Source organism: Pelecanus crispus, chromosome 6 (genome assembly GCF_030463565.1).
Source record: "Pelecanus crispus isolate bPelCri1 chromosome 6, bPelCri1.pri, whole genome shotgun sequence".
NCBI lineage: Eukaryota > Metazoa > Chordata > Aves > Pelecaniformes > Pelecanidae > Pelecanus > Pelecanus crispus.
The window spans coordinates 60383480-60409003 of record NC_134648.1 but is presented as its reverse complement, the minus strand read 5'-3'; the positions used below and the strand labels follow the sequence as shown (position 1 = coordinate 60409003).

The 25524-nt window shown below is 43.9% G+C and overlaps 2 protein-coding genes across 2 annotated transcripts in view; one reads left to right on the top strand and one right to left on the bottom strand.

Moving 5' to 3' along the window:
• The first annotated feature begins 107 nt into the window (after positions 1-107).
• On the top strand, positions 108-17089 carry DEGS2 (delta 4-desaturase, sphingolipid 2). The gene is made up of 3 exons (XM_075712861.1): positions 108-189; positions 9755-10497; positions 16946-17089. Exons 1-3 carry the CDS (start codon positions 108-110, stop codon positions 17087-17089), a joined length of 969 nt encoding a protein of 322 aa, XP_075568976.1.
• Positions 17090-21835: 4746 nt separating this feature from the next.
• The window catches only part of EVL (Enah/Vasp-like), an 89610-nt gene continuing 85921 nt past the window's right edge, over positions 21836-25524 (bottom strand). Inside the window, exons 12-14 of the mRNA XM_009480161.2 lie at positions 23885-23951; positions 23456-23513; positions 21836-22395 (exon numbers count right to left, since the gene is read on the bottom strand). Of these exons, the coding sequence (XP_009478436.1) occupies positions 22358-22395; positions 23456-23513; positions 23885-23951 (163 nt within the window). The 3' untranslated portion in view covers positions 21836-22357. The remainder of the gene's footprint in view (positions 22396-23455; positions 23514-23884; positions 23952-25524) is intronic.

Sequence of the window (25524 nt, the reverse complement as noted above, 5' to 3'; positions counted from 1 at the left end):
GCGAGAGGCAGCCGGCGGGGCGGAGGCAGGAGGCCGGCGGAGCCGCCCCTCCGCCGGGCGCAGAGCTATAAGGGCAGCGCGGAGCGGCGCGGGGAGCAGCGGGAGCCATGGGGAACCGTGTCACCCGCGACGACTTCGAGTGGGTCTACACGGAGCAGCCCCACACGCAGCGCAGGAAGGAGATCCTGGGTACGTCCAGGGGCTCGGACGCGGCCGCCGTCGGGGCAGGCAGCCGGGCGGCGTCGCACCCCCGGACGGGACGGGACGGGACGGGACGGGGCGGGGCGGGGCGGGGGCGTCCCTGCCGGCTCCGCCGCTGTCGGTGCTGGCAGCGGCTCGGGGCAGGGGCCCGGGGGCTCGGAGGGGTGTTCTCCCCGGGGGATGCGGCTCTCCCAAACCCTCCCGCCGCCGCCTCGCCTTCTGGAGGCAGCGGCGGGGGCGGCGGAGCGGAGCCCAGCGCTGCTGCCCCGAGCCGGGCTCCGCGGGCGGCAGAGCCGGCGGTGGCGGGGGGCACCGCGGGGCTGCCACCGCACCCGGGGCCGCCACCGCACCGGGGGCCGGCAGCGCTCCGGGCCTGCACGGGGGGTGGCGGGGAGTCCTGCGGGCCAGTTTTCCCAGCGTCTCGGTAGCGCAGTACGATAAACGAGGATGAGGGTGCGTTCGCTAGAGAACAGAAAGTCCGTGCTGCTTGCCCGGGACAAGGTACACTCTCGGGTTTTCATGTGGTACAGGCAGCATTTAACTGCATACCTGAGTATTTTGGGTTGGGAGGTTTCCACTTTTGGGTTGGGGGTTTGGGCTTTTACTGAAGATAGTTTCTGAGAAGAACTAATAGTTCAGAATTGGTGCAGAATACTGTTGCATATCTCCTGAAAATATATTTTCAACATTTTATTAATAAAGAAGAAATTTTTTTTTTCCTATTTTTGTTTGGGTTGTTTGGTTGGTTTTTTTCCTTCCCTCTACTGAGTATGATAAAGTTTTAAAAGATCTTTTATAAAGGAAGACACTGGAGATTGTGGCTGAGGTGCTGCACAGGGTCTATGATAACTAGGTGTAGTTTCTTAACTCCTCCACCATCTAATGGATTAATCCAGGATTAATCTAAATTACAAAAACATTTCCGGTATAGTTGTGGTGGTGGAATTTTCTGGTCCAGGTTTGAATTGTATCCAGGAAAATAATAATTATTTTACTGTGTAATCATGATAGAGAGCCAAATGATGTCATTATATAAAGTGATGCTTCTTCGAGTCACACTACTCGTCCTTTTAGTCAAGGGGACTATGTTTTTGTGAGCTACGGGTAGGAGTGTGTATGGTGGGTCTCTCCCCTTGCTAGTCTCTCGCTTTCCTGATCTTGCTGTAGAGTGGGGACTGCAAACTGCCATGAAACTTGTTTTGCAAGGTGGTCCTGGAGTGGTTGGACTGGCTTACCCTTGCCACAGGAAACTCTCTTTTTAGGACCTTTAACCTGCATACTTGCAGAGGTTTTGCCCCCACTTTCTTTGGGTTCAGAACAAGCAACTGGAATCAAGGTCCATCTTCTTCCCCGCAGCTCCCCCTCCCCCCGCTGTGGGAGCAGAAGGAAGGGCATAGAGAAATACAACTTGGAAAGAGAGACATGGAAGATGTGGGCAGAACATTCTGTGTCTGTGTCTGACAAGGCAGAATGGATCACGGAACTAGTGTCATGAATACCAAAATGTTACCAAAAGTTATTGAAACTGTCATGATATCCCATATGATATTGGTATAATGATCATCACTGTATTATTCAAAGCCTGAAGGTCAGCAAACCCCTGGTATCTAGGGTGTGTACTTACTGAAGTGTCTATTGAGCTGGAGTGTCCTGTAAGAATCTTACATACATGTGAACAAGGATCTACAAGTATCCACGTATTTTACATTTTTGTATGTAGCAATGCCTTGGGGACAGCATTCCATGCTGGTAAAGGAAGTATTTTCCTCCCAATAGGTTAATGATTTAGTTACTAAGCATTGAAACGTGATTGTTTTCTGTTTAGGCTGCAGCTTTTTGAAATGTTGGTCTCTCTTAGGCATAGCTACTTGGGTTTAAATGCAAATTGAAATTATCCATTAGGAAGAAAATATGAGCAAACTGACGAACACATAAGGCAGTTTATTTCCACGAGTGCTGTTTCCTTGAGCTGTTGCCCCAATATGTTTCTATAAAGTGACTGAGAGATAATAATGGTCCGTCACAGGGTTGTATGTCCTGGCTTGAGAGTTAGTAGCCCAGGTGTCTATAAGACTTTTGTGGTCAGAGACAATATGTCTGAATGACAACTCTGTGAGTCCAATCCCCCTACCATGGGCAGGGACATCTTTCACTAGCTCTGGTTGCTCAAAGCCCTGTCCAACCTGACCTTGAACACTTCCAGAGGTGGGGCATCCACAACTTCTCTGGGCAACCTGTTCCAGTTGAGCAGCAGAGCTATGAGCTGTGTATATCAGCTGGGCTGGCTGGAAGATAGCTCACGACAGGACGCTTTTGCACTAGATGAACCTCCTAGGGATGTGATTCCTAACAGCTATAATTATACCAGCAAACAGATCAATATTTTGCACAAGGGAGAGGTGATACTTTCTCTCTTATCTCTTTGTAGTATTTTCATTTTAGACTCTAGGTATTAAAATGTAGCTTCTGCTTGGTACTGTCTAGGTGCCAGCTGCTTCTAAGTTGCAGTGGAGGTCTCTTGTCAAGCTGGCACTTTGACCCTGATCACGTTATTCACGTTCCCGAACACATTATTCACGCTTTTCAGTTTATGAAATTGAATTGTTTCATTGCTGTTCTCTCACCCTCTTGTTTATGAAAAGCCTGTTACTGTCTTGTGTCAGGACTGAGGTTTGTGTAACGCTGCAGTGAGCTGTGTTAGGGAAAGACCTGGCTAAAAGCCAACCTGCAGAAGAAAGTTTTTTTTCACCTGGATCTCCTTAGCCTTGCTGTATAGTTACAGGAATGCTATCAGAGGGAGATAGAATGTAGGGTATAATGTAGAGGGGATATCTACTTCTAGTAGAAGTACGATTTCTACTTCTTTTTAGTGGCAGTATGGGTCTGTTGGATTAAAAAACACTTGAAGCACTATGGTCTTGCGCAGTGGGAAGTGTTGGTGGTTTTTTTGGTCTTGAGAGAAGATGAAAAAATCGTTGCTCAGATGCTGGTAGCACCATAAGCACACAATGAATGGTCATTTCACCTGCAAACAGTTTTCCAAATGCAAGTAATGAGCAGTATGTTGTGGCATAGAAAGAATGAGATCTTATTTGTGCTGTGGGTTGGATCTAACTTTATGAAATTACTGTAGGTTGGCCAGAAAATGTCTTGCCTCACAGGATCCTTAGGGAAGCCCTTGTTTGCTGCTGAGGATGAAGGCTGAATCAGTGTTGCTCAGGGTAGGCTAGGAGCATCTGAATATCACCCAACATTCAAGAATAATTAATAATTATATAATTTGTTCTTTGGCAAGTTATTTTGGAGTAAAGATGGTGCAAGTGTTTTATATGTGCTTTATCATTATTTAACCTGTAAAAAAGCTGAGATGTTAGCCTGGGGAGGGTGTGTGTGTGTGTGTGTGTGTGTGTAACAAAATGAAGAAGCCAAAATCCATTTTATTTTAGCATTTAGCCAATTTGAGTATAATAGCTTCCAGTTCTGCTCACTTACTTAGAGACTAGTCTGCTATTTCTTACAGCTGACTCTGCTGTTGCCTATTTAAAACTCACATTTATGAAAATTCTGATAAATTGTACCTACTGAAATGTGCAAGATGCATATCTCCTTAGCTTAAATCAAAGCTCTGAATTACATATCCTTCTGGCGAAGAAACTATGTGTCTGTTTCCCCTCTGTGCTACAGTACGTGGGCACAGGACTGCCACTGATGTGCATATTCTCTGATAAGCACATTCAGAATAGCTGCTTTCTCAGTGCTCATGCCAGTTCCCTGTGGGGATCACCTATAAAATAAATCACATGAGCAGAAAGTGACTGTTTTAGGCACTTGTCATGTTCTGCTGAAAATGTATTAAGTGCAACTAAAGGCTTCAGCTTACTCCATGTTGCAGGTTTTTGTTTCAGAGGGAGTTGGAAGCCATCTTCGTGGCATTCCTACATCCCTTTACTCTGAACCAGCTAATAAACAAGTGTAAACAAACAGGTCATAGCTGCTGGCACAGTGATGTGCTGCCACCATCCATATCTGTCGACGCCAGCAATGTGGCACCACTGCGATGCTTTGCCTCTGTTGGCCACTTCTGGGTGATCCAGCTCCCTTGGACCAGATAGGACAGAGCAGTTTAGGAGCTTGTGGATGGCAAATACAAGATTAAGACCCTTGTCCTTGCACAGTATATATATATATATATTTATATATATTTATTTATTTATATATAAACTTCAGTGTAATTAGTTGTGCCAAAAAGGCTTCTTATTAGTTTGCGTACTGGAGGGGGAGGGAGACTGTGCAAAGCCAGAAGCTTTAGTCATGCGTGTTGTCCTCTGTGAGTGTCCTACCTGTGTCCTGGCTCATGTATGGTTTGAATTAATCATAGAATCATACAATAGCTTTGGTTGGAAGGGACTTTTAAAGGTCATCTAGTCCAACCCTCCCTGCAATGAGCAGGGACGTCTTCAACTAGATCAGGTTGCTCAGAGCCCCTGTTTCCAGGGATGGGGCATCTACCAGCTCTCTAGGCAGCCTGTTCCAGTGTTTCACCACCCTCATTGTAAAAAATTTCTTCTTTATATCTAGTCTAAATCTACCCTCTTCTAGTTTAAAACCATTACCCCTTGTCCTATCACAACAGGCCCTACTAAAAGTCTGCCCTATCTTTCTTATAAGCCCTCTAAGTACGGAAAGGCTGTGATAAGGTCTGCCCAGAGCCTTCCCTTCTCCAGGGTGAAAAACCCCAACTCTCTCAGCCTTTCCTCATAGGAGAGGTGCTCCATCCCTCTGGTCATTTTTGTGCTTCAACAGGTCCATGTCTTTCCTGTACTGAGGACTCAAGTGTGCTGTGCTGTTTATGAGCATGTTTACGAGCCGAGCTGCTAAAAAGCAAAACACTATCATGTCAGCAAACTGACTTCTTTTGTTTTGTTTCTTCTTTTGGGTACAAATACCAGCTCTAGCATAGGGCACCATCCTGTGCCTGGCATCTCTTACTTGTTCTGGCAGGGACTCATAGATGATAGAACATAGTCCAGGACAGCAGCATCACAGAGATTTTTTTTCATTAACAGGCCTCCTAAAAGTCTTATACTAAGTAATATCTCCACTTTGAGTATATCTGTATGCTGCACTTGTGGTCAAAATAAAGGAAGATGAAGAAATTACACTTCTTCTCTTGTTACTGCTAGCTTCTCATGGATGTGGGCAGAGCTGTTGCTCCTTTAAACCTCCACCACCTCTGTGTTTGTGGACAGCTCCCACTTGCCCACATCCAAATCTCGTGTATGCCAAAATGTGCAAGTGCTAAGTATGTGGTGTCACATCAAGGAGACATTGTGTCTGCTGCCATCACTGAGGTCTAACTGGGTCTCTCCTGAGTCATCTCAGGACCACTGTCACTGGGAATAGATGATGAGTGAGGGTTCAAAACAAGACATCCTCTGTCTCCTGAGGAGGAGGAACACCAGGACCTAGTGACTTGACAGCTTCTCCAGGAACAATTACTCCGGCCCTAATCGAGCATCATTGTAGGGCTATGGTGAGTGCTGCTGGATCTCCAGAGAGGAGCATCAAAGAAAAAAATGTGTAGTCAGTGTAATTTTTCAGTAGCGTTTCAGAGTGTGGCATGCCTCTAGAAAGGTGACTGATGCTTACACACAACACTGGAGTGATCTCTGAAATGTTATTCAGTAAATGAGTTGTTTTGGAATCATGAATGCTTCTGAAAATATACTTGCAGCATTTGTTCTCTCTCGACTGCTGTTCTTTCATCCACACTGTTGTACAAGTGGGAAATTCCATCTTTCGTCGTCGTGCTGCCCATTTCAGCTGCTCTGAGGTTATGCTATAGAGACCGTGGAGCTATTTGGGCAGAATTATTAACTACATCTACCCACTAAAGTGGGTACTACTACTACTAAAGTGCTTGCGCTGCTTTTGTGGTGTGCTGGGACAGAAAAGTCATGCTTCTGCACTGCTGTACATCTACACCAGTATCCCCACCCCTTGAATGGCAGTACAAGGGACAAGCTGGAAGCAGCACATGTGGATAAGCAGTATGCCAGGCTGAGCTAACAGACTTCCCCAATGAGCTGGAGGCTGGAGGATGTCCTGTGGAGACATCAGAGTAGCTGGAGTTGTCCTGGTCCTATTGTACTTTAAAGGGCAAATCCTGGTCCTATGTGGTCACATATCTTTGCAGGTTTTTTTTGTCTGCCTCCTCTTCCCTCCCCGTCTTCATCTAGAATGACTGAATGTTGGGGTTTTTTTTCTCCTATTCTTGTGACCTTTCCATGCTATGATTGTGGATAATGAAGAGCTCACTATAGGTTACATTTTACGTCCATTGTCATGTACTAGCCCTGACCCAGTGCTTGTTGGGAAGTGATGGACTCTTGGCCGTATAGAAGCTGGTCATTTTTATAATGGAAAAGTGCTCAGGAAGACCAAAATGGAAGCAATTCAGGAAAAAGCAGCATGATGAAAATCTCTGCTCAGATGCGTCTTAGTGTGAAACTCCAGCAGTTTCAAGAGTGGAGAGTAGGTGTCTGTTTACTTCTCCAAGTGCAGTGCATAGGTAATGAAGGTGGTCTTTATTGTGTAGCTGCCACAGGTCTCATAGTCCTTTATGGCTCCTGGTTCAGCACTGCACAGTAACCCTGTGTCTGATTCTCTGTTGCCTTTGGGACGTGCAGATGGCTGACAGCTGGTTTGCACAGTCCTTGGTTGCACAGCCCAGCTGATCACCTACAGATACTTGTCACAGCAGCCTTACAGGGGTGTCCAGGTTTTTCAACTGTAAGTGCTCTATCTTGCCTTACTAGGATTCCTTCAGCTAACTGCAAGGCATGAACATGAGGGAAAATTGAGATACATATTCATGTTGTCACATCTTTGTGTCAGCACGTTGTATATAAACTGCAGTCATCAGGATCACTTAATCTGCGATTAAATGTGTCTCACTGAAGAGTGCTTGGCCTCAAGTTTTGAAAGGGTCAGGATTCAACATTTTGCATGTGCAATGCTCCTGAACCGAAAGGTCTCTGGCAGGCTACATCAGCGGTGGGGCTTTTAGCCTACAGTGAGCCTAGCAGCCACACTTGTCAGCCTCCCCAAGGTTTCTCCATGCCATGGAAACGGGAAGGGTTTATCAGTATTAATGACAAACAGACACAGTATTGTACTCTAACTAGTATGCAAAAATTTACTGTTGGAGAGGAATTAATCATGTGTGGAATTTAATATTAAAGCCTAGCAAGTTACTTAATAACTGCCACCTGCGATAAATGCAACCTCTCTGCATTGCTGCTTGCAGACGCTGTTGCTGCCGGTTGGCAGTTACTGCTCTGAAACCTCTTAAAAGTAATCTGCAATCCTTGTTAGCTGCAACAAAAAGAAATAGGTCCTAAGTAACAACATAAATAAGTTCTCAAACTACAATATAAAGCATTGCTTAGTCATTTTCCCATCCCATTAAAACTTTTTTTTGGTCAAAGTGGCGTGAATTTGACCAGGTTGAGGAACAGATTTGGTTGTTTTACATCTCTGTCTCTTCTGGTGACTGCAGTAACTTATCTCTACCAGCTGCATGGTTGGTATGAAAATTTGAGGTGGCTTGATTTATTAAAGGGTTTTCTGGGTTTCAGACAGATGCTTCCAATCAGGACAGTAAGCTATGTAAAATTGTATGTCTGTAACACATATTCTGACCAGGTTATTATACAAGTTACTATTTAGAGTGGATATCCCAGCACATTGTGTAAAATGTTGGTACCTGTCTAGGCACCAGAGAACCATTTCTAGCATGTTAGCATTTCTAACATGAAAACTAATTTAAAAAAACCTGCAAAAACAAGGACAAAAACAAACCAGCAAAACCAAAACACCTGGGCTTTCCAGAGATTTTTATCAAAAAGTTTGGCTGACTTTAGAAAGAGAGTTTTTCCACTTAGAAAATCTCTGCCCTGCCTGAATATTATTTGGGGCAATTTTGCTCCTGTGTCCTTACAAGGGGAAGAATCAAGAATATCCCTTTTCTCATCATCTTCCACAAAACCTGTCTAATCTTTATTGTCTCTAACCTCTGTTAAGCTGGGCTGAAGTTGGCCAATGGGCTCAGAAGTTGTTTGAATGGTTGCAGAGCCTGATCACATCAGCCCACTCCCTTAAGTAGTGCTTCATCTCTCAGAACTTCTGCAAAATTTTCAGGTTTCATTTCTGTAAAAAACTCTGCGTCCTGCACTCAGTACCTGCCACTGCTTGCAAGGTCACATGAAGTTATGTGTATTGTCTCCCACATTTGTTTATAGTATATACAGCTGCATAGATGCAAATCATTATAAACGCCTTTTATTGCAGTGGTATCATATAGTGGTAGTCAGATGGTATTTACTTTGCTATTCATGAAATGGGCCTATCAAACTTACAGGGACACACTGTGTAACCTCAGGGTTCAGAATGAGTGACTTGTCCTACAGGCTTATCTGTGTAAACTGTAATTATTGAGTAATGCAGAGAATGAGTAAAAGGAGGGAGGCCAGTGGGCGGGTAAAAGCCATAAAACAGTGGAAAAATTCATGTGCAAGTTAATACTGGAAGTGAGAAGTGGGGGTTTGTAAAGAAGAGACCTGAAGCAATGAACAGCTCCTAGAAGATAAGCTGTACTTCTGTGTATTTTCTTTTTCTTAAAAGGACAAATGAATGCCAGTAGAACTAACGATCAGTAAGCTGGTCCTGTCCTGACACGGGTCAGACCTGGCAAGCCTAGCCCACGTCTCTCTGATGCTGTATTGCAGCATTCGTGAGGCCACGTGAAGGTGGTGTGTGATTATTTATGTGACTTTCATGCCTGTTTCTGGTATGTGACTTGGGAACAGGCTAATGAATGGGAACAGAGAAAAATTTTCTGTCTTACGAATTCCTGATAATATTACTGACTTTCTTGTGATGTTACCATGTGCAAAGAGTTGTACGTGTTGCACGCACTGATGAACACTCAAATACTTAGGAATTTTTTTTTTTATTGCTACATTTGTCATGTAAGCACACAGCAAAACCTGGCAAGCCTGTTGCTCAGCCCTCTTCCCCTGCTAGCATGTCGGACGCAACAGTATGAAAAGGGCTACAAAGAAGGCAGCTGTATCCCTTTTGTGGAAAACAGCAACTGGATTAGGAAAAATAAAAAGGGAAATTAAAAACTTGTCAGAAGGTGCTTCTTAGCTTAAATCTGGTGGGTTTTGGCACATTAACACTCATCCTTGTGAAGGCATGTGATGCCACGTATTGACTGTCAGGGTAAATTTTATTTTTTTATGTATGTGTTTATATATATGTGTGTGCATATAAATATCTCAATATCAGTATCAATTGGACATGATGCTGACAGTGGGAATGGAGCCCATACATGAGTAAAGCTTTCACTGTAGTGGCGATCCTGATCTGGAATTGCCACTTTATAAAGTAGGGCTTCAAACATATGGTGATAAAAATAGAGTGCCAGTGGTGATTATGTTTACCTAACTGCAATCTAATGAGGTTTTATCTGCATTTTTCCCTTTAGCAAAGTATCCAGAGATCAAGACTCTGATGGGACCGGATCCACATTTAAAGTGGATTGTATCTGGAATGGTTTTCATGCAGTTTCTAGCATGCTACCTGGTGAAAGACTTATCCTGGAAATGGATATTCTTCTGGGCTTATGCTTTTGGGGGTTGCATCAACCATTCGCTGACCCTAGCCATCCATGATATTTCACACAATGTCGCCTTTGGGAACAAGCAGGCCAAGTGGAACCGATGGTTTGCAGTCTTTGCCAACTTGCCTATTGGCATCCCTTATTCTGCCTCTTTCAAGAAATACCACATTGACCATCATCGGTACCTTGGTGGGGACAGCCTGGATGTGGACATTCCCACAGACTTTGAAGGCTGGTTCTTCTGTACGCCACTTCGGAAACTGCTTTGGCTTTTTCTCCAACCTCTGTTCTACAGTCTGAGACCACTGTATGTGAACCCCAAAGCAATTACACGGATGGAAATTTTTAACGCTCTCGTCCAGTTTTCTATAGACCTTATCATTTACTACCTTTGGGGGCTCAAACCTATTATTTACTTAATAGCAGGTACAATTCTTTGCATGGGTTTACATCCCATTTCTGGGCACTTCATAGCAGAACACTACATGTTCTTGAAAGGGTATGAGACATACTCTTATTATGGACCTCTGAACTGGCTCACCTTCAATGTAGGCTACCACATGGAGCATCATGACTTCCCCAGCATTCCTGGGTGCAGATTGCCAATGGTAAGTATGGCATGAGCATGAGTGAATTGGATTTTTATAAAAGCTGCTAAACTGTCTCAAAGAAATCACTCCAAACCATAGCAATGGATCAATTTTAAAAAAGAAAAAGAGGGGAAAAAAGAAGAAAGGTTTTGGATATGTTTCAATTTCTTTCATATTAAGCAGAGGATTGAGAGGAATGGCTGCCAAACTGCTGTAGCATTTAGTTTATTTGATGGAACCAAGAACACCTGGGCCTCAGAGAGATTGAGGAATACTTTTTGCATAATAAAATCCTCCAACAATGCTCTAAATTTCTCCATTTCCTTCCCTCAGCCACCAGGTTTCATCTCTTTGGCATTTTAAAGGCCCATCTAAAGTGAGGCAGGTGGCAATTACTACTTGAAATTTGTCTAATGATCAGTCTGATAACTATATTGCTTGATTAACATCAAATAAAAGTCTTTCTATTGTTTGAGATGACATAAGTATCGGGGCATGTTCCAGCCTGACAAATAGTGCTGGAAAATAAAGCCCCGCTCTACATGACTTGTTTTAGCTCTACTGCCCCACCCATAGAAACTGAGGATGCCTGATCTGTCATTGGGAAAGTGCTGTGGCTTTCCTCTTTTGAAAGTCAAGCCCCTTTTTGTTTATGTTTTATCAGTTGTGGGAATCAAATTTGCAAAGCCCAGGTGTCTAGGAATGGTTTTCAGTCTCCCTCCAGGTATGTAGCTGCTCTTCTGGGTTTTAATACAAGGGTTCCTCAGCAGGTGCTCACGGTGTTAGAGGTACGTGACTTCGAAGTATTACTCATACATACAAATCCTCTGGCATAGTAGGAAGGAAACATCTTCTGTCTCCGGTCTGATGCAAAGTTGGGGGCTACTACTGCAACATCCTTATGAGGTGGAGGTGGAGCTGAGGAGGCTGAGGTTCAGGAGCTGTGCCCTCCCCATAACATGTACAGCTTTTATGATGGTATATCCAGGCAAACACTGCTTTGTGGGTTAATGTTCTTCATCACAGAAACACTGTCTGAGAAAAGGTTCAAACCAGGAGATTTTCTTGTGGTGTAGAAGAGTGTGGGGAGCTTCTGTATAGCCTGCAGTTCTGTTTTAACACACCTCCTTTACTGCTGGATGTCTGTCCTGGAGAAGCTGGCCATTCCTGGAGACGTTCAGAGCAGCCAGTACAGCAGCCCATGCTCACATGTGAAGTTCTGCTGTCAGGCACTCCCATTGCTGATACACCCGATAGCTCAGCTGGGAAGTGTATGAGCTTAGCTTTAGCTTCAAATGTTCAAACTTATTAGATAGGCTTAGATACTTGGACTACTGAAATGTAAATAGAAGAAGAGAAAGAGGTTAGCTCTGTATCTTACACAAGGGAGGTGTGTGACTAATTGAACTTGCTGGGACTGTTGCTCCAGACCTGATTGAGACCTGAAAAGCTCTTCCCCACCCACATCAGAAATAGTTCAGCCTAATTCCTCGAGGCAGTGCAGCAGCTGGAAGTGTCTGCCCTCCTGTGTAAAGAGGATAGAGTTATTAGTTGAATTTCATAGGCTTGTGTTCATGTGTTTCTAGCTCTTGGGCAACTGAGACTCGCCCTGCTGGTGGAGGAGATACCAGGCTTCTCAATCGTTGCCTGACAGAACTATATGGAAAATTTTGAATCTTTGATGAGTGATCAATTACGAGTGAATATCTATTTTGAAGTGAAAATTCTTTGGCAAAGCAGTTACCGTAGAAAATCTTTCGTCCATTAAAACAAGTTGGTTGTTCTTTTCTGCAAACTGAGAATAAAAATTCTCTGCCTTTTTGGTGGAAGGAGATAAGGGGACAGATCCTCTCTGGATAGCTTTAGTGTTTGAACTTCATAACAGGTAGGGCTAGAAACCTTCCCTTGCTCTCCTCTGCTTAACCTCCCAGCAAATTCTTTGCTCAGCAAAGGTCTAGTTTTTTTCAGATTTAGTCTCTTAGGCACTTGAACTTCTAATAGTTGAATTGTGTAATACAGCTGACCTCTCAGTATAGCTATTTTTATTTTTAATTGTTGACAAGTAGAAAGTGGAATAAAGATCTTTATTTGGTTGCTGCATGATTGAGAGCAGGGGAGAAACAGGATCAGAGAATAACTGGATCTTAATCTTGGGAAGTAACTGGCTCTTCCACTTGCTTATCAGAAAAGTAAATTCAGCTTTGTCCTTTGTTACAGGTGTCTCATTCAGAATGTTCTGAGTAATGTGTTTGCCGCTGGAAAGACCTTTACTCTAGGAGTGTGACAGATTTGAAAGAGGAAGAATTAGGCTGTGCTGTAAGCTTATAGATATTAAAGATGAGTGACATGAGTGTGCAGTAAGAACTTGTCCCACTAGTATAATAAGAGATTATGCAAGAGACCATGAAATTTAACATTATAATGAAGGACCTGCTCTAAAAAACCCCTATAGACTTATGACTAGATTAGTCTTTGCACGAAGCCTTATAACAATAAAATATTGCATTCTTTACCAAATTAATAAAAAGATCCATTCTTCATTATCTGAAGGATTGAATATACTTATGGAGAGAGGGGACAGGAGAAGGAGGAACTCAGTACTCTTCCTACAAACTGCAATAAAACCTGCAGTGTTACCAGAGGCAAAGTAGTTACTCATTAAGCTTGTGGGAAAAGGAAAAGACATGGTATGAAACCAGATTTATTAGACAGACAAGACTGGAAAACATGGTAGATGAGCTGTTTTTGAATTGCAGATTTCATTAACCCTGTGATGGCCAGGAGGGCTAGCTTGAGTGTTCCCCCCGGTCAAGGAATATGGAGGGAACTGCTGTAATATATGCCATCTAGCATTCTAAACATCATTTTTCAGCTTCTTGTCATAATGCTGTCTAGCTTCCATATAGCCCCAGGACAAAGGGTCTGTAGCAGCCCGTGGTGAAATATTAGGTTGCATTTAACTTTTGCACCTATCTGATACCATGGAGTAGGATTGGGGTCCTGTTGCTGTACTCTACAAGCACAAAACCAGAAGCAAAGTTTGTCTAAAAGATGTGATTTCTTACCTACCACCTTGATCTACTTAAAGAAAAGCCTCAATATACCACGTGCCAAGTGCCTAATAAGCTTCCTGAAGACTTTGATCTCTTGTCCTTCCGCAATAACTTCCATTCACAAACTAGCAATGATTTAAGACTTACAGTTGAGATCTGTAAGGAGGAACGGAGGGAGGAATTGCAGCAAATGGATCATCTCCAATGCAGTATGGAGAGCATGAGGAGGAAGTCAGGAGCAGGATCTATGAATACTTTGTCACAGTGCCATCCTCTATGTGATGATCTATGATCTGGCTGCAAAACTTGCTACCTGGAAACTGCCATCCAACTGTGCCCCCCCCCCCCCCCCCCCAATTTTCTGGTAGGTAAGGAGGAGATAATTTTGGTTTACATATGGAGAAGTGGAAACAAAGTACAATAGATGAGGTGGTTTTGTGTAAACTTTTTGTGTTGATCCATTGTAAAAGAGAAACAACTTTTAAAATTCTTTCCTAACAAATTTCCTTGTCTTTTCCGTAAGAAAACCCTTCAGAAGTCCTTCCTCTAACCGCATTCATTAAATTTTCCCTCTTCCCCATTTCTTTGTCAGAAACACTTTATTGCAGTTTACCTTCTCCTCTCCATTGTTTCTGTACCTCTCATACAGTTATCCTGCCCAGAGTACAGGGACCTTGCTGATGGTGCAAGTCCTGCCTGCCTTCCTGCACAAGGTGCTGCTGGGCACAAAGCCAAGCAGGAGTGAAGAACTATTTCATGTAGCTGTGAGTCACTGTCCCACAGCTGATCTAGGGTAACACACTCCAGTGCAAGCCCCTGGTCATCTCTTGTGGTTTCCATACTGGGCTTCTCATTCAGAATGAGCTGCCGCCGTACTCTGCAGGAAGGTGCTAAACGGATATGCTTGGTGAACAAGCAACTCCTCCACACCTGATGCTGGCAAGCAGCTTGCCAGCCATGACTGAGCTGCCTGTTTCCAGGATGGGGTATGTATGATCTTCTTCAAAATTCACTGCTGGGTATTTTGATTAATCATTTTAATTATCCAATAATACTTGGTGCCTGTTTAAAACCTGTAATACAACTGCAGAACATGTGTATGGAATATATTTAAGTGCATGTTTCCAGACTTGCATGTTGTGTCCACCTGAGCTCCTCAGCACTATGCCCAAACTATACTGCTGCTCATGTTTGCTGAAAGTGCGGAAACTATTGGGTTGAACGTAGACTGTTTATTGGCCTCTTCTCTGAGCCATTTTTTGTCCTACTTTGTCACTGGGGTCATTTTTAGTTAGCCTTTGGTGCCAGAGGCCACAGCCACTGCCTGAGACATTGTTCCTAGGAGTTGAATTGGTTTCTGTGAGTCTCCAGCCCTGCACTTCCATGCGCAAGGGGCAATACAGAAAGACTTTCTGAAGCTGTCATAGTGGTCAGAGTCTAACATGATCAAGAGCTGTGCAGAATAAGGTAACTAGCTGAGAAAACATCTGGTTCAGATCATTGTTTCTGTGGGCAAGAAATACATGGGGGTTCCGGAGAAGAGGGGAATGGTAGACTTGCCATATGAACTTGGCTAGCATAGATGAGGGCTGAATTACTGTTGCAAGTCAAAATTCAGGCAGAACTTCTTAAATGGAGGTAGGAGGGAAGGCCTGTAAGCAGCAGTGTGCTAGGGAATGACCACGTCAGAGCTGGAGTGAAGCTTTTGGGGCTGGGTATCTGAGACCCCCTTTGTGTTTGCATAAGGCCTCATTAGTGGCTTTCAGTCAAGGGAGTCAAGGGAGCTTACTGTCTAAATAGTCATCCCTCTCATCCTCTGGCTATTTCAGTTACCCAGCTGGGAAAAGGGAGCATACAAAACCCAGATTAAATTATTTTTGACTGTGGTTGCAAGTAGCGCAGGGAACTAAATATGCGTCTCTAGAGATCTGACCACGTACCTGGAAGTCACCCTTTTTCCAGTCATTAACAAATACCTCTAAGAGCAAATGCTGATAATGTCTGAATCCCATTGAAAATGAACCACATTTGGAGTACAGACCAACACTTTAAAGCAGGATATAGGGAATTATTAGGAAGTCAGAGGTATTCAGTGAAAGGTGGAATATAATCAGACCTGCACTGAATCTTGCACCTCCAACACAGCCCTATCATGCCATGAGCACAAAGAGTGCATAGGGGCTGAGGTACAGAGATAAAAGATCTTAATGGAACTTGGTATGTTACCTAACCTACCTCACAGGGAAATGTCCGCTAGGAAGCTGAATTTATGAGGTAACTAGCAGTGAGCTATAATTTAACTTTTGCTTGGATTCTTACCTTTTCACAAACAGTCAAATTGCTGTGTTAAGATTCCACCATTACAACTCATACGCTGATGAGACCCTCCTCCTGGATGACAATTTCTCTGTAACCCTTTTGCTCTTCACTGGAAGTCCGAACTGTGCTCAGCATAGCTGGCTTTAAAATTCTGCAGGGTTTTTAAAGAGAGAAGTCATTCTGTCCATCAAGACAAACTACTCTAGAATAGAGCTTTGTTTGTCTAGGAGGTGGAGCTGTAATAAAACCATGGCCAAGCAGTTTATGTGCAAGTGTACAATAGTTAACCGACTCTGCTGCTTCGTAAGTGTGTTCAAAAAGCAGAGCATCTAGCTGGAGCAGGGGCTACTGATAACTTGGGAATCCTCGTCCCCTGAACCTGCCAGGTTTGAAATCTCTTTGTCCTCTGGTTCTGGCCTTACTCCCACTACAAGTGCCACCCCCAATGATGCGCAATGCTTCTCTGATGGCAACAGTCTTAAGACTTGGGGATTTGTAACAGGGATGAAAATTTATTAGACTCATGATCTAGTAATGAATCTTGCAGCATTTTTAACACCAGACTGAGAAGAATGGACCACCCCCAATTACCTCTGCCTGCTGGAGGAACCCGTCTCTCAGATTTGCATCACAGTAACGGAATGGAGGAAAGAAAATGAAGTGTAGGCAAGGCTGTGTCTGGCATTTTCTCAGTTGGTATTTCTCTCCTACCTGGAACCCTCAGCAGACGAGTATTACAAGTGGCGAACAGGGCTTTAAATACAGTGTGTTGGAGTTTTGGGAATTTATAAGGTGGATTAGTCATCTCATTGCGGCGATCCCTCCACCTCCAAAATGAGAGAAAATAGTTCTGACTGAAGGCAGTGATCCATCATCTTTCGAATTCTGACATTGTGAGGCAAAGCTTATATCAGAAATCTGCTAAGAAATACCTAAATATATTTAAGTACATCTCATTTGGCTGAACTTCAGAAGCTCACAAGCAATAACAAGTAACTTCAGGTTATGGCTGTGCTATCAGATCTGAACGTGAAGACTGAAACACACCTGACACTGTGCAGCTAAACAGCTCATTCTCTCTCCTCTTCTTCCAGGTGAAGAAGATTGCAGCAGAATATTACGATAACCTCCCACATCACCAGTCCTGGGTTCGAGTTCTGTGGCACTTTGTTTTTGATGACACCATTGGTCCTTATTCAAGGGTTAAGAGACTATGCAAGCTGGCAAAAGAAAGCTAATGGACTAGCTCCACCTGCTGCATTGGTGTTTTGTTTCTTCATTTGTATGACTTGAGTTTTCTGCAGAAGGAGAAGGACATTTGTGTGTGCTGCATTTGCATTGGTGCTAATGGACCAAGAGTATGAGTGAGAAAATGAAGGAATTGGATGCACTATTTTAGACTATTAATACTTTCTAATAAAGGATATTTGTGTAGGTAACCCTGAGAAACCAGATTAAAGTGAGCTATGATTATGTGAACTTTTGGTCTAGGCTTAGAATTAACTTCCTGGGCCATGTGTGCCTGAGATTTGTCCTGGTCTGCAACGGAGAATGCTTGGTGCGTGTATGTGTGAGCATGCATGTGTGTGGTTTAGGACTGGTTTCTCTTCATGCCAGATTAGATGTAGATGCTCTGCGTGCCCAGGACTGTGCAACCAGGGAGGACTGGCACACAGTAGTAAATGATACTTTCTGGAGAACATAAGGGTGCTTTCAGCTCAATGTCTTACTTCTGATAATTGCTGGTAGCAGAGATTTTGTATATGCAATGGAGTATGTGTATATTTTTGTACATTTGTATAATTATTTTAGTAGCTGCTGTTTGACCTTTAGCCCAGGGCTTTGTCTAAACCTTTTCTGAATGCATTTCTATTATTAGGATCTAATACTCAGTGTAGCTATCTGGTAGAGCTGAACTGTGGTGTGGAGAAACCCTTCCTTTAGTCTTCCGCTTGCTGCCTGATCAGCAGCATGGATGTGCCCCTGGAGGAGCTGGGTCATCCTTTCTCACTCACCTTTTCAACAGTATTCATAACTTCATGTTTCTCATCCCTTTCCCCACCATAAATCCTTCTGGGAATGGAAAGGTTCTAGCTGTAATTGCTGCTTGCCAAAGTGGTTAATATTCCTGACCACCTGTCCTGGTTTCAGCTGGGATAGGGTTAGTATTCTTCCTAGTAGCTGGCATAGTGCTGTGTTTTGGATTTAGTTTAGTTTTGGATAATGTTGATAACACACTGATATTTTAGTTGTTGCTAAGTACTGCTTATGCTAGTCAAGGACTTCCAGCTTCCCGTGCTCTGCCAGGTGCACAAGAAGCTGGGAGGGGGCACAGCCAGGACAGCTGACCCAAACTGGCCAAAGGGCTATTCCATACCATATGACGTCATGCTCAGTATAGAAACTGGCGGGGTTGGCTGGGGGGCAGCGATCGCTGCTTGGGGGCTGGCTGGGCATTGGTCGGAGGGTGGTGAGCAATTGCATTGTGCATCACTTGCTTTGTATATTATTATTACTATTATTATTATATTGTTATTATTACATTGTTATTATTACTACTACTGTTTTACTTTATTTTATTTCAATTATTAAACTGTTCTTATCTTAACCCAGGAGTTTTTCTCACTCCTACTCTTCCAATTCTCTCCTCCATCCCACTGGGGCAGGGGGAGTGAGCGAGTGGCTGCGTGGTGCTTAGTCGCTGGCTGGGGTTAAACCACACCACCGCCTTTCTTGCTCTTCTCTATATTATACTCCTTTCTATGCATAGGAGTTAGGAGTCTGTGTCAATGAAGACATGGAGACGTTATGGTGATATTTGTTCCTAACAGCTTTCAGAATAATTGTAACTTTTTTCCTCTGTCATTCAAGGGGCACCAACTTGACATTTGGGAAGCATGTGATACTCCAGCTATGTAGAAGTTGCCACTGATGGTGTTAAGGGGATGTACCTGGAACATGGAGCTGGGGTCGTTTCTCTCCCTGCATGTCTTACTTTGTGCTGTTGACGTTTACCTTCATCTGTCATTTCTGCTGACGAATAGTTAAATCTTCCTGCTTGTCCTCTCCAGATATCAACTTCTGGCTATTCTCAATAATTCTGTATCATCAAAACCCTTAATCACCATACCTTACTTCAGTGTTGCTGGCACTCCATTAATACATATTCAACTTCCCGTGTCCTTATCAAGCTTGGCCAACTTAGCAAGTTAATACAACAACCATAATAAAGACTATGCGATCTTCTTTAATCTTACTATTGTCCTCCTCTATGGAGATTGACCTTTCTACAGTTCCCTCACTCAGCTGTTCCATGATGTAGTCACCTTTGTGGTCTATAGATTACTAGCCTAGCTTGACACAGAGGCTATGGTGTAAACAGAGGGCAACGAAAAATGCCAGCTGCTTCTTATCCTGTCTCCCATCAGCATTTCTGTCATGGTGCCACCTTGCTTTGCCTGGGCAGCCCTACAGCCCTCCTGGTCTGCACTCTCCATCTTGGTGGGAATTTGAAGTGGCTGGAAGCCTGGTCCCTGCAGATGTGCAGTGCAAGTTGAGCTTCAATGTGTGTGGGTGCTGCTGGAGAAGGCTGTGATGTGGTCCTCTCCATGGGCACTTGTTCTTGCCACTACCAGTAAAGTTGGCAGAAGTGGGGTTTTTTTGTACCCACAGGACAAGTGGGTCTGGGTTAAAAGAACACTGGGGCTATGTATAGTTTTATTCTCTTTGCTTAAAAATTAATCCAGATCCCCTCCATTGTGTGGCCACACTAATGCTCTGGCAAGAGGAGATAGGAGGGGCAAATAGCTGTATGATAGGTCAGAGTGGAGGTTAATGCCCCTTTTGATTTCTGCTGATGTAAAATGCCTGTGGCCTGCCGTGTTGCAGCAGTACCCTCAAAAAGCACAGCATGAAGGGACACCCTTCTCTACAGAGGCAGCAGGCAAACTGAATTAGTGTCTGGGAGGGTGAAATGCTCCAGCAGTGCCACTACTGCAAGTAAGCCACCCTGTGCAGCCCCGTTGCTGGAGCTGTAGGCTGGGAACCAGCAAAGCACTGGTGATGCCAGGACTGCTCCCTGCCCCTATCAGCCAAGCCTCCCCTGCCACTCCCATGCACCTTGGTCCCACAGCTGTTAACTGGCCCTGTGCAAACTTCAGTTCATTATGTCTTAATTATACGAGGCCTGCAAAGGTAGAAAAAGAAATTAAGAAAAACTCATTTACAGCACGTGGCTGATGTTAACAGAGGGGCACACCGTATCCAGGCTGTACGCTTGGCCCAAATTATGACGCTTACTGACCTTAGGCATAATACCATGTTCCAAGGCAAAAACGTGAACCATGCCAGGCCCCAACTTCCTGAAGCTTAATTAACATTATGGGGGAGTTTCACAGAACGGTTGTGATCATCTAAGAGGCAGCACTTCTGAAAAGGACTTGCCACTGTTAGGTATGCCATTACATGGGTTTAAGAAACGCATGAGCTACTGTATGAGACTTATGCAACAGAGCACTACAATCTTTGCTGTTACTGATGCTTGTCTGTGTTCTTCCTACTGGAAAGGCTCCTTCTCCTGGTCCTGGGGTTGTCGTATTGTGTTGCACATCAATGTCTGCCTGCTTTAGTTCCCATGTGGAAATCTTATGCCCCTGTCTAACCTGTCTCTTGCCTTCTGCCGGCATTAAACAGCTAACAGACATCAGGCTCAGTCTGGACCTCGCCATTGCATTAAACTCAACTTTCTCCCATTTTTCCCATGTTTAATCTACAGTATAACCACACTGAAAACCAGACTGTTTTCTAAAAGGCAGATGGGGCTGCTTTGAAGACTGCTGAAGAACAACCCCACGTTCTCCAAGCCAAAGCAGATAACATTTTACAACTAACTGCAAAGCATGCCCACCCCGCCTCCTCTCCTGGGTCTCCTGTTGCCAGCAGGCAGTCCCTCCTGCTGCTGTGCTCCGTGAGGCCTGGGGACGCGAGCATGGGGACAACCACAGCTTCTCCTGGGCTGCTGCACCAGGCTCTGCTCCCGAAGCCGTTCCCGGGGTCTGGCTTTTAAAACAAAATCTTCAGGAAGGCCTGAAGCAAAGTAGGGGGGCTTGGAAAATATTTGACAGATTGCAGTAGCTGAACTCCAATCTCTTGCCTTTTGCACAAAGTTATCAAGAAGATGGTATCGAGACTACTGCCATGCAAAGCTTGCGCCAAACAAAGTCAAGCAGAAATTCCCAAGATCGCTGGTGGGAAGAATGGCTCTAAAGAAAAAAATTGTATGACCTGAAATATATGACTGGGTGTGCGCTGTTCAGTGTTCAGTGTCCTGTACTTGTATCTTTGACTTCACTTTCCGTGAAATAAAGCTCAAGACCTGCATAACATTAACAAATGAAATACGTGAGATATTAACGAATGACTCTCCTTAAACCTCTGGTTCAGTGGTGCTGTGCCAGTGATTTCAGCTCGCATCCTCCTAATGCCTTCAGTAGCCTTGTTCTGTATAAATACCTCCTTTTTATTTACTGGAAGCCCTTACGAGTGCAAGTGATCAGACCTGCATTTTTTTCAGCGATGGCAGGAGATGCAGTGGGACAGTTGTGGTGGCCTGAGAGGAGTTGTAAGCCAGTGTCCTTCACTGACTTTGGCAAAAAGTTGCTGAGGTTGCCACAGCCTGACTGCAGGAGGTGGTGCTCAGCGGGTGATGCGAGGAGGGCCGGGCAGGTGAGAGCTACATCTCCCTGTAAAAGAAAGGCAGGGCCGTTGCCGTTGCACCAGCCGTAACACGCTCAGGCTCTCTCCTCGTGCTCTGTGGTGCTGGCCAGGCAGAGCTGCCACCCCACCATGAGTCTCAGTCACCTTCCTTTCACCATCAACCCAAGTGACACAAAAGTGAGGGAGCTCAAGGGAGGAATGAAACAAAGGAAGGCAGGATCATGTGGACAATAAACAGTTTATTACCAATATGAACACAGATACTGTGATGCACTGACGTACCATTTTTTTTATATTGTGATAACTCTGAGACAAAGAACTTGTTGGCTGACAACTAACATGTCTCTGTTTCTTCTGGTGATGCCACAATACATTTCTGTTGGCAAAGGATCTTCATTTACATTGCAGACTACTAGTAAAATTACTTTGAAGTAATCTATCAAAAGCAAATGGTTCACGTGTGTTCTTATCTACTACTAAAAAGAAAGGTAATACATTTAAATAAGCAAATACAAAATACAAAAAAGGCTGACAAATCCAATGTGCAGTGTCAGATGAAATCTAAAAAATCCAGAAATTTAAAATTTAATATTCTTTAGATTAAGACTTTTAAAATGAAGCGAATCCAAGGCAGCAGCAAGCTTCAAAGTGTGCTGAGTCTGCTAATAAAAAGGGTATAAGAACAAAGACAGTGCCGGTGTCCTCTCTCACCATCTTGCATGACCTTGGTACACTTAGAAATGATCCGATCTTCCTAGCATTCTTAGTACCGTCCAAATGCTTTGCAATCATTATGTTGTACTGATTCTACTCAACTCCTGCCGTATGGCTAGAAAACCAAAGCAAAAAGTTAATGCATAATGTTATATCCATTGTGATGGAAAACGCTAAGTATAGAGGTTGCAGAAAGTACACGCTGGTAAAAGGATGAGTGGAGGGTAAAAGGATGAGTAAGGGTAAGCAGTCAGCTGTTTGCTTGCAAACTGCAGTATTGGCTTAAGAAGTCGCATTGGTGGTTTATGTGAATGTCTTATTTTTGCACTGGAATGAACTAGGGAGGCTCTGAGGGGCAAGCTGCTGGGACGGTAGCATATGGACAAAGGTGTCCTCAACTGCAAACTGCCCTGAGGTTTTGTGAGCACACAGGTCTAGGGCAAGGGGACAGGGAATGGATTTTAGCTGTTTTACAGTCTCCTCTTTTTCCCCCTTCTGTGTGAATCTAAGATGGGGAGTGCAGGGTGTGGACATGCATCTTCATATGCCTTAATGCAGGCTTCAACTAGGTATTTTGCTGTGCATTTCAGTAATGGCCCCAAAAAATACACTTAGTCATATATTGCAGAGCAATTTATAAAAAAGTACTAATATATTTAGTACAGCAGTTGTACTTTTCAACGAATTATAAAAACATGTGGCTATTTGGAAAGCTGTAATCGAGTGAAGGTCTGAAATAGCTCTTCAAGCATAGGAAGCCTACAGAAGATGCTCAGGAAGGATTTTCAGTTTGGTACCTTTGTCCCCTCCTCATCCCGGACCTGTGTGGCCGGCTAGTTACAAGTGATTTCACGCTCCCTGATTGTGATAAATTGACATGCCACGGGCTACGGGCAGGCCCTTTCTCACCCTCCCACCTGTGAGAAACACTGGCCAGTGAATTTCTCACAGGTTGGGAGTGAAAGTGCTCGTCAACAGCATAAAAATAAAGGAAGTAAACACAATGTCACGATCAGAGCTCAGATAAGGTAGATGCTTGTTCTTCAAATGTGTAATAAATCAGAGCTGTTCAGAGAAGTCTGAAAACACCAGGGAACTCTCTGCAGTTCCTACCATCTTATCTACAGGAAATTAGTCATAAAGATGAGAAAAATAATAATTTTTCTCTTTCTTACCATCAATTATCTCCTCTTTCACTTTGTGTAACTCTCTTACAACTTCCTCCAATATTTCCTGATGAGACAAAACACAAGTCAGCTGCTCAGAATTTCCTTCTAACCGGTGGAAGAAAATGCAAGTTTAACACGGTTGTGCTTGTCCCCCGCCTCCACTGATGATCAGAGCCTAGCACTACTAACAGCTACGTCTGCACTCCCAGGCCAAGGACGCAGAAGATGCTGGCATATTTACTTGCACGTTTCTGTACAGACATCTGGATCAAATAGCAGTGAGATTGTGCTCTCTTGCTGCTCACCAGCTAGCCCTTCTCTAAGCACCTAGTTAATAGAGGAAATCAGAAGACTGAACAGCTGTTTTGCTTGTACAGCGCATGCATGGGGGAAAATGGGTAGCTTGTCAAATCTCTTAAAGACCTTTTCACTCACCTGTTTCATTCGATCAAAATCTAAGGCATCCATAGCCACATCATTGCTGCTGCTCACTGGCTTCATCCTTAAGAAATGGAAGGAGAGGACAAAACAGCCAGTCAGTTCTTTGCAATGCATGCTAAGCTACACCCAGTGCGGATGAAATCCACCCCAGAGCAGGAGCACCTGTGTTCAAGGGCTCGACTGGAGGCTCCCTCTTGTGCCACCCAGGAGAGTTCGGCAGCTGGAAAACAGCACTGCTCCCGTTTGCACAGCCTGACCCTCAAAGATGCTGCTTTCTCCTATTGCAGACATATTGGAGGGAGCGCAAAGGCTGCAATGAAACTTAATTAACTCTTTTTTTTTTGGTGTTGGGAGTCTCAACGATTTCAGACTAGAAAATGCTGAGATGTCTTCAGGGGATAAAGCCTGTTTAACAATGTATTTTATTACAGCATTTGCAATTTGCAAGCTAGGTGTCTGGTTTTCTCTCGCAGTTTGTTTTCTGTCTTGGCCACCTAGACTTTAATCGGGTGCTAAAGTAACAGTAGAATACATGTTATAAAAATACTATAGGGAAATTAATAACTACTAAAAATAGTATCCTTCCCTTGGAAGGCCTGACTAAGTCAAGTGGAGCTTGTTGATAGCACTGTGTAGCACAGGCAGTTTTTCTTGACCCAGTAACAAAACCAATGTGCCCTTAATGGCTAGTACACTTCAGTGTTATTGGTCTTCCAGAATGGTATTAGCCAGTGGGCTCAACTCTGATGATGGCTGATAAAATAAATTAAGGAAGCAAAAGCTGCTTGACTTTCTCTTTTAATCAGTAACTCTAAAACATTTCAAAAATCAAGCATGCTATATAATTTGTAGAAAAGGCTTCAAATAACTTTGCCATCACCTTTGGGCCCAGACTGGGGGCTGGAGGAATTCTGCCGCTCCTGAGGGTGCGCTTGGTCTTGCAACCCTTTCTTGGGAAAATCTTAACATGTCTCCTAGCATCTCACAGCTAAGCTGGGAGTTAAGACAGTTACAAATGCTATCAAAATGGACAGGAACGGAAACAGGTCACTGCTGAGAGCTTTTGAAACCTGCCCTGCTTCCCCCACAGAAGTCATCTGAGCAAACAAAGACTGAGCACTACTCCAGGTGTTAAACTAAGAAAGGATTTTTTCCCACTGAACTCCTCCTCCTCCCAGGATGGAGTAGCATTATAGAAGATAGCTGGCAAAGACTTGGCAGCTGCTTTAAATAGACTATGTTTCATTCCCATTTGCAAGAAGGAATGGCGTTTCTGTATCTATTGGAAACTTTCACATATTTCCCAGAACCAACATGTCCCATTGGTTTTAGGAGAGCTGGAGAGACTATATTTTGCTCTAGTAACACTGGTGCATCCCTCTGAATGTTTGGGAAGGGCATGTTCCAGCATCTTTAACACAGCAGCAAGTATGTGCAGATAGTTGCCATTGGCAACTTTCTCCCTGCAGACTATCAGCACTGTTGTATATGTAACAATGTAAAATAAGGGACATCTCCTTGCAGTAAATGCTAAATATATGTAAGTCTGTGTTCTACCTCCTTATTCAGTTTATCCATCCATCTCAGTGTCCAGTACTGCAGTAACACTCGGTGGCCCTGGACCAGTACTGAAA